The sequence below is a fragment of the Bidens hawaiensis genome, unplaced genomic scaffold, assembly GCF_021521415.1.
Source record: "Bidens hawaiensis isolate Kalapana, Puna unplaced genomic scaffold, B.hawaiensis_p1.1 tig00000055_1, whole genome shotgun sequence".
Lineage (NCBI taxonomy): Eukaryota > Viridiplantae > Streptophyta > Magnoliopsida > Asterales > Asteraceae > Bidens > Bidens hawaiensis.
The window spans coordinates 9,121,855-9,131,215 of record NW_027491016.1 but is presented as its reverse complement, the minus strand read 5'-3'; the positions used below and the strand labels follow the sequence as shown (position 1 = coordinate 9,131,215).

Here is a 9,361-nt window from a genome sequence, read left to right as displayed (position 1 = left end):
TCACAAACAACGTTGGATAGCCCAAGCCCACCATCTCCTGTTCCGAAAAAACCTGTCGCTTGAAGGCACACTAAGGTAAGCCTGCCGAGGGTCGTTTTATTTCATTGGTGACCCTGACGAGTATCCTGATAACCAAGATCCCTAATGAGCTTCAGTATCCTGAATTAATCATTTCAACAATTACTTTTTGCTTGCAAGTTACTCATATATATAACAACCTAAATGACTAGCATGATTAATTCTCACTTAAATCTCGGAGGACCAACCAATAGACACGTGGTGAAGAAGGAAAGAGTCTCACAACAGTCACAAGGCTGGGGATTCCGGATTTTTCGCATAGTTTGTTATTTCCCTTTTCTATATAATAAGGAGGCTTTGCAAACGATGTTAAACACACTGTACTCACTCACCACATTGATTACTGTACATTATCTATTGCTTACAACCAGTTCTCGACTTGTAATCATCTTCTTCATTAATAAATCTAAGGCAGCCGAATAATTTTGCACTTCCGAGGTTTTTTACTGAGATCCTCACAAGGATCTAAGGTTCTTCCTCGCTATATCGTGTGTCAACCATTTTTTTATCGTGTTTGTTTGTCATTTTATTGGAGAACAAACTATCTCACATTTTAAGTTTGTTCACTTAATTACTTCAATAATTTTTAATCAAAACAAAAACCATGGTATGATTGGATTTATTCTTTTTAATGCCAGTTGTTCGAAAAGTTTTCTTAGTACGCAATTTATAACTTAGAATCTTTAATTAAGTATACAATAAAGGCAAATAATGGATGAACCTGTGTTAAAAGAATAATAATTTATAAATGTTATAAATAAATTCAATATAACTTGGAAATGAAATAATATTCCTTCCGGTTAATTTCACATCCAGAAACCACTACTAAGCAACATCCTTCCACCACAGCTACATCACATCCTTCTTCGTTCGTGGTGTTTAACAGCAAAGAATTAAATTAAAACTTCAAATCTCACCTAACAAGATCCACATCTCAATTAGATCCATCCGTTGTTATGGAAGAATGACACCACGTAAGCTAGGGTTTCGAAATTATGTCTGGAACCGATCATAATCACAATGACACCGTCATATTAATCCGATCAAACTCCTCCTCTTCAGATAATAAGGATTTCGAAGCCCAGATTTCATCTCCCAAATCATCTGCTGGAAGAACTAGTACTAGTATTAGTATTAAGCACATATGGAGTAGATTAGATCGAGCATTTTCTGGACGGAGGCTTAGCATTAAACGCCGCTCGCCTCGGTGGCCTGATAATAATATTGTGTCGCCTAGAAGAAGTCGAGTGGTTGGCGGTGGTGACGATGAGATTCTCGGTGACGGTGCGCCTCCCGAATGGGCGTTGTTGCTTGTGGGATGCCTTCTAGGGCTTGCCACTGGTTTATTTGTCGCCGCGTTTAATCGCGGGGTGAGTTACTGCATTGTCGAATAATTACACATATAGATGTGTGATAGGTCTGGTTAAATGCATATAGATCTGAATTAGTTGAACCTGTAGTTAGGCCTTGAACTGAATTAGAGTTAGTGATTATTTAGGGTTCGTTTTACATGTAAACCTTAGTTATCTTCAAACACTATGATCGCATTCCAACCTTTGTTGTCGAAAGCCTTTCAGGTGAGGCGATGCCATCCACCCGATCTGGCGACCTTTGGGCCAGCTTTTTGGTCAGACTCCAGTGAGATTCTGGCCAAATCCTGAAAGTTTCAGCAAAATTTTGCAAATGCCAAGCAAATGTTGGACAAAGGTTATATGAATGAAGTAAACAAAGATTATGTAATGAACGAGTGAAAGAACATAATTAAATGATAACACAAAGTATTTGATAATATAGGATCCGATGATCTTGGTGTTGTCAAAAGCCCTCCAGGCGCACGCCTAGGCCTTTATGTAAGGCTAGGCTCAGGGAAAGCGCCTTGCTGTAATCCAGGTGATCCGGCAACCTCTGGGCCAGATTCCAGCCAGTTTTTGGTTAGATTTTAGTGAGATTCTGGCCAAATTCTGAAAATTTCAGCAAATTTCAGGCAAACTGGTCTGAAACATAAAAAAGGGCTGGACTCAGCCTTGTTTATCTTGGGCCCTCGCTTTTTAAGCGCCTAGGCTCAAGGCTCGTCGATAGTGCCTTTGACAGCTATGATTCCAAAAATATCTCATACAGCCCATTTTGTTACAATTGATCATCTGATTCTGATTATTATATAATATCATGTAATCACTTTCAAAATACAACGCCAAACACTCCTGATAATGAGATTATGAATACAGGTGCATGTAATACATGGATGGGCTTGGGCCGGGACTCCAAACGAGGGTGCTGCTTGGCTACGGTTACAGCAGCTGTCAGACACATGGCACCGGATTCTTTTAATTCCGGTCACGGGAGGAGTTATTGTTGGAATGCTGCATGGTTTGCTTGAAATTTTGGACCAAATAAAGCAGGCAACTCCTGGAAACGGGTCAAGCTTTCTTTCTGTATTCTTTCCAATAGTGAAGGCTGTTCAAGCTGCAGTGACTTTAGGTACGGGCTGTTCGTTGGGCCCTGAAGGCCCAAGTGTAGATATTGGAAAATCGTGTGCAAATGGGTGCTCGTTAATGATGGAAAATAATAAAGAACGCAGGATTGCTCTTGTTGCTGCTGGTGCTGCTGCTGGCATTGCTTCAGGTTTGTGACCTTTTTGAATAACTGATTGTTACAACATCTAACTGCAGAAAGCTGATTTAAACACTATTCTTTATTTCAGGTTTTAATGCAGCAGTTGCGGGTTCATTCTTCGCCATTGAAAATGTTTTAAGACCTCTGCGTGCAGAAAACTCACCTCCATTTACGACTGCGATGATAATATTAGCATCGGTTATTTCTTCAACGGTCTCAAATGCTGTACTTCGGGAAAAACAGGCGTTCACAGTGCCTAGTTATGATTTGAAATCTGCTGCAGGTATTTATCCCATTAAACACTTATCATACAAGTTTGTATTTTTCTAAATTTCATAATATCATGTTTTCAGAACACTAAAAATATCATATTTACCCATTCTATTGTAAGGAAAGGAAAACTAGTTACCTACATTAGTCTGTTTTACTGAATAAACACATAAGGAAACAAGGGTAATACTGTAAACCATCTCAATGTTTAATGTTACCTTCGTTTATTCAGTAAAAAACTAGAACCACAATATTATATAAGTATTTAATTGATTTATTTAGGAATAATATATGCATAGGGCCATAGGTGTCAACTTTGGTAAACTCATTTGACTCGATTAGGACAGTTACCTATGCTATTACCATAATTGGAGGAGCTAATAACAGTTATACCTTCTTTGTTTTTAAGTATCATAGATGTTAAGGTTAGGGGAGTCTATCATCATCATCATCATCATCATCATCATCATCGTACTCAGTATATCCCACCAATAGCAATGCTATGGTAGGGTTTGAGGGGGGTAAGATGTAGACAGCCTTACCTCTACCCCATAGGGATAGAGAGGCTGCTTCTGGTGAGACCCCCGGCTTGATAGTAGTTTTGCATCAAGCCTTGGACATAAGGCACAAAACACTCAATCATCGAGACACCGGCTGATTGGTGCATGTGCCCTTGTCTTTCGGCTACCAACGCCACCACATGATGCCTGATTAACCTTCCGCCGCTTTTAACGTTATTTTCACGAGATTAGTAAAATAACGTCAAAATTAGTGCAATTTTACTTTTGCCCACCCAAGGGTTCACACATATATACATTATATGCGCGCACCGCAAGCAGGATTTGGGTTAGGGGAGTCTATGTTTATGTTAATCAAAATTTGGGTTTCTTAACCTTTATTTGGAGAATTGCCATCTCGAATCAGCTAACCTATGTTCTTGGAGATTAACCCATCTCGAATAGGGTCTTCTATTTTGTAATATTCAGTTTTAAGCAATAAAATCTATCTTTGATTTTTGGGTTCTATCAATGGGTCACCCAATTTTAAGAGTTTTCACATTAGAACAAGTTTAGAGGCCTTCGGAGTATCAATTTGGTTTTGTTTATGCCAATTTCAACAACAAAAGTTGCCAAAAAGTTATAAAATGACAAATAGCCTAATTTCAAATCTTTTTGCCTTCTAGAGTTGCAAAATGGCAAAATTCTTTTGTATCACCTCATATATGTTTTGAAAATCCATCTAGATTTGATTCTGTTGGGTAAGTTGAAGGGCATTTTTCTCATTCTGCAGCTGACGTGACAGAAACTTCATATTCAGGGGTATTTGCGACTATACACATTCTGTTGTAAAGAAAAGGAAAATTGGTTTTTATTGGTCCCAACTATTTCATTTTTGTCGGCGCTGGTCCCAACTTTCAGTTTGGCTGGCAACGGTCCCAACTTTCATATACGTTTCTTCCACCAGTCCGCGACTAACGGAGTACTAACTCCATTATGTCATTGTTGACGTGTCCATCCTACTTGTTAAAAACATATGACATGGCAGCCTACATGGATATTAGTTTGTATATAATAATTTTACATTCATAATCAAAATCCCCAATTCTCTCCTCCACCAACTCCGGCGACGGTTCTTTTCCGGCAACCAGAGAAAGAGATCGCTAGCCATCCTCCAAGATCGCAACTCATCCGCAATACGTATCGGAGGCTTATTTACAACCATCTCACCATTAATCGTAACCTCGTTCGTTTCTTCGGAAGAGAAAGCCCTGACGAATGACGTCATTTGGACCGGAGGACGGCGACACCGGATTTGAACGCCGTTGCGGCGGAGGACGGCAACACCGGAGTTGAACGCCGATGCCGGGGAGGAAGTTGAACGATGACGGTGATGACGGTCAAACATTGTAATTGATTCGATGATTCAATTAGGGTTCTTGAGATAAATTGGGGATTTTTATTTGGGTGTGCCTTTGGAGTCAAACCCCCCAATTGATCATATATGAATCGGGTTCCTGGATCGAAACACGGGGGTGGGTCGCCGAAAAAACGGGACGAGGCGATTGGATATGAACTGAGATGAATAACGAATATGGAGATGGCTCGAGCAGATTCAAAACTCCGCAAGCATGATGGTGGCCGGAAATGGTGAACGTGACGGTGGCCGATGCGGCGTTGGGCGGCGGTGGGGGGTGGCGGGAGTGGCGGTGGGACGGTGGTGTGGGGGAGGTGGGTTTGAGTTTGATGGTGGCGATGGGTGGGAGGTCGGAGTCCGGTAGGGGTTTCTGATTCTCCGGTCTTTGACAACTCAGATGGTTGCCACGGTGGCTGCCACGTAACGTTTTTTTTTTACAAGTAGGATGGACACGTCAGCAATGACATAACGGAGTTAGTACTCCGTTAGTCGCGGACTGGTGGAAGAACCGTATGTGAAAGTTGGGACCGTTGCCAACCAAAATGAAAGTTGGGACCAACGCCGACAAAAATGAAATAGTTGGGACCAATAAAAACCAATTTTCCTAAAGAAAATAAAACTAGTTACCTATACTAGTTTGTTTCACTGATAAAACAACTAAGGAAACACGGTATTATTGTAAACCATCTCAACGTTTAGTGTTTACCTTTGTTTATGATAGTTTTAGTGTTTTGAAAGGGTAAACATGATATTATAAAGTAGAAAGATATGTATATGTGTGTGTATGGATTTTTTTATATCAATTAATGGTGTTTAGATAATGAAATTTTAATTATATATCTGCAGAACTACCTCTATATCTGATATTGGGCATGTTATGCGGGGTGGTTAGTGTATTATTCACCCGTTTGGTAACATGGTTCAATAACGCATTTGAATACATCAAAGAACGGTTTAATCTTCCTGGAGTCGTGACCCCGGCTCTAGGCGGTTTAGGAGCTGGAATAATAGCACTTAAGTACCCCGGGGTTCTATACTGGGGATTCACAAATGTTGATGAAATTTTACACACGGGAAAGATAGCTTCAGCTCCTGGAATTTGGCTTCTGGCTCAGTTAGCCACAGCTAAAGTTGTAGCGACGGCTCTATGTAAAGGGTCTGGGCTTGTTGGTGGGTTGTATGCACCAAGTTTGATGATTGGTGCTGCAGTCGGTGCAGTTTTTGGTGGCTCGGCTGGTCAGTTGATTAACTCGGCTATTCCTGGGAACAATGCTATTGCTGAGCCTCAGGCGTATGCGTTAGTAATGCTTTTTTCGTTTTTTGTATTTTGTATTTTGTGTAGTGATTGGTTTTTTTGGTTGGTGGTTATTATTTATGAGTGTGATATTATATTGTAGGTTGGAATGGCTGCAACTTTGGCCTCGGTTTGTTCAGTTCCGTTGACTTCGGTTTTACTTTTGTTTGAGCTAACCAAGGATTATAGAATCTTGCTTCCACTTATGGTAATTTTCTAGGGGCATTTTTGTCATTTTACAGTTTGCATCAATTTTTTGGTTGGAATTGGAATGCCTGACACTTAAATGATACTTATAAACTTGAAATGGACTGAATGTTCAGTGAACCGTCGTGAATCTTTTGGTGGGAAGTTCGTTTATGTTTGTTTATTTGATAAACTAATGAAACATGAACACATGTCTCGTGTGTTCATTTACGTTCGTTAGTTTACGTCATAGTTATTAAAAGCCCTCGCTTCTTGCGCCTAGGCTCATTTTTCAGGCGAGGCTCAATAGATGCGCTTCTAGTTATCTAGTTCCTTGGCGACCGCTTCGACATTGTCTACGCCAAGAACATGAGAAGCTAAAAGCTGAGCAAAAGAAACGCAAAGAGTGCTATTGAAACTTAGATCTAGGAGAGGTCAAAGGCATTATATTGATATATTTTGTTATTAAAGTTCTGGAATTACATTCGAATCTTGACTATTTTAGAACTTTTGGCACTATACTAACTAGATGATATTAAATGTTATAATAGCTTTTGTTTATTTTATTTGAAGAATAGTATTATTTTTCATATACATAATATATTTTTTATTTTTTATTTAACTAGGCTAGGCCTATGCGCCTTGAGTGTGCCTAGCGTATTTGATAACTATGGTTTACGTTTGTTTATATTCATTTGTTTACATTTGTTTATATATTCATTCAAAAATAAAATATTTAGGTTCATTACAGTTTAGTCTAGTTTTATTAGTTTTGTAGGCTCAACAAATTGATGTCATTTACTTTTAGTTGGTGTTCGCTTGTTTTTGTTCGTTCATCTATGCCAATCATGTTCGTTTGTTTATGCGTGTGAACCGTTTTCCTAACGAACAAACATGAACAAGAAAACCTTATTTGTTTAATTTAAATGTCGGATCATCTGTCGGCTAAAGTTATACTAGCAAACACAAACTTTCCTCGTTCGTGCTTGTTTGGCTCGTTTACAAGCCATTTGGTTACCTAAATTCCTTTTTTTAGTCAGTGGTCTTAGTTTATGTTCACATCAACCCTAATTTAGTTTTTGAAAAAGCTCAACAAAATTGAATTATTAGTTTTTTAATAAATGTGTGTTAATGCTGTGTTTTTCAGGGGGCTGTTGGGTTAGCAATTTGGGTCCCATCTGTAGCGAACCAGTCAAAGGAGAATGAGGGATCTGATACAAGAAAAGGTTATTCTGTTCTTTCACCTGTTGACAAATTTGAAAATTGGAGACAAACAGGTGATATTGATGACCTGGAACTTTGTATCATGGGACCGGATGATAACCATGAAACTATCGATGAAGATATTGTTCTAGAAGACTTGAAGGTTTTAATTTTTATATTTGGAATTCCTAACGAACAATTACATGAAACAGAAATAAACAAATATTTCGTTATTCAGGTTTCACAGGCGATGTCAACCATATACCTCAATGTAGGATTATCTTCAACTATTAAAGAGGCTGTACAATGTATGGATAATGGTCAACAAACATGTGTGCTTGTTGTTGACTCTGAAGAACATCTAGAAGGAATTTTGACATACGGTGACATCAAACGTTGCATGTTGAAAAACTATGATGAAGTCGATGGTGCCTCTTCAACTCCAGATGTATGTTATTAGTTATATTAACAAGTTTTTATCCACGTTATATATCCAATAGATTTTCATAAAAATATTTAACTGAATCGATTTGCAGCTTAGCGAGTGTCTTGTTTCTTCCGTGTGCACACGTGGCATAAACTATCGAGGGCGAAAACGCGGTCTTTTAACGTGTTATCCTGATACGGATTTGGCGATTGCTAAAAAGTTAATGGAAGCAAAAGGAATAAAACAATTGCCGGTTGTACAACGGGCGGTTGATTTTCAAGAAGAAAGAAAACGTAGGATTGTTGGTATTCTTTACTATCATTCAATCTGGAACTGTCTCAGGTGACATAACTTCTTTAATCCTATTTTACTTTTATTATCTTTAATATTTCTATTGTGTTTTTGTCTATAACTTTTAATCTTGAACCGCTATTGTGCAGAGAGGAGTTGAATAACAGGGGACACACATATCAACCAAGGTCAGAAGACCGTACCGAAGAGAAGATTTCCAACGGCCATTAATTCAAATTATTGTCACGGGACATGTCAAGTGTTGGTTGCCAAGCTGGCAGATCCTACCGTAGCAGAATTTTGAAATTATAGTCATCAAGATGACTTGAGGGTATACAGTTTCATGAGGATTATCTGTTGATCAAGATGTTACAATATTATACGTGTAATATGTCCATACATTATTTTAACAATAGTCAATAGGATAATTGGGAAAATGTAGCGAATAAAGCCTAATTAGTATGTTTTGATGTTCGTGTTTGTGTTTTGTTCAGTCCTTGATGGATAAAATCATTGGTCTTTTGTGTAATATATGAAACAGGGGTGTTAAATGGATCGTGTCCGTAGGTTGAAGCCAACAGATCGTAAACTCGTGTTAGACATGAATCTGAACAAAACAGGAGTCCTTACGTGCCGTCATAAACACGACCTGTTTAATTTGAAATTTTATTTTACCTTTTCTTTTCCTTTATATTAATATATTAACACTTTGAATGATAAATTCAGTACAAATAGATTGATGGATGACATAATTATAAGTTATGTTTACTTACAAGAGTTAATGTTGTTTCTATTTTATCTTTTGATAAGATACAAATTAACAGTTGGTAGAATTCTGATGGATTAACATTAACCTGGCAGGTTGATTTGAACATGACATGTTTAGTTAAATGCGTGTTGTGTGTAGACGCTAGATGCACACAAATCAGGTTCTTGTCCTAGACGGGTTCGGGTTTGGTCAAAGATGGTCAAATTGGGTTTTGTCCCAACACGCTTTGGTTGAACCAGTTTCAGTTCATAACCCGTTCAGATTAGGCTCAAAACCACAAATTTTATGTTAGTTTCATGTCGTGTCATAAATTTAT

The 9,361-nt window shown here is 38.4% G+C and overlaps 1 protein-coding gene across 1 annotated transcript; it reads left to right on the top strand.

Annotated features, from left to right (window-relative positions):
• Positions 1-1,048: 1,048 nt before the first annotated feature.
• LOC143556239 (chloride channel protein CLC-f-like) lies at positions 1,049-8,524 on the top strand. Its single transcript, XM_077045635.1, has 9 exons — positions 1,049-1,448; positions 2,304-2,700; positions 2,780-2,974; positions 5,722-6,176; positions 6,273-6,377; positions 7,503-7,721; positions 7,797-8,006; positions 8,095-8,327; positions 8,426-8,524. The coding sequence occupies exons 1-9, from the start codon at positions 1,074-1,076 to the stop codon at positions 8,505-8,507; spliced, it is 2,271 nt and encodes a 756-aa protein (XP_076901750.1). The 5' UTR covers positions 1,049-1,073; the 3' UTR covers positions 8,508-8,524.
• Positions 8,525-9,361: the final 837 nt, after the last annotated feature.

Bases quoted from the DNA above. Each gene is read 5' to 3' on its own strand.
- LOC143556239 (XM_077045635.1), top strand. From the start codon at position 1,074: ATGTCTGGAACCGATCATAATCACAATGACACCGTCATATTAATCCGA. The intron at 6,177-6,272 runs GTAATGCTTTTT...ATTATATTGTAG, and splicing joins AGCCTCAGGCGTATGCGTTA to GTTGGAATGGCTGCAACTTT. The intron at 7,722-7,796 runs GTTTTAATTTTT...TTCGTTATTCAG, and splicing joins TTGTTCTAGAAGACTTGAAG to GTTTCACAGGCGATGTCAAC.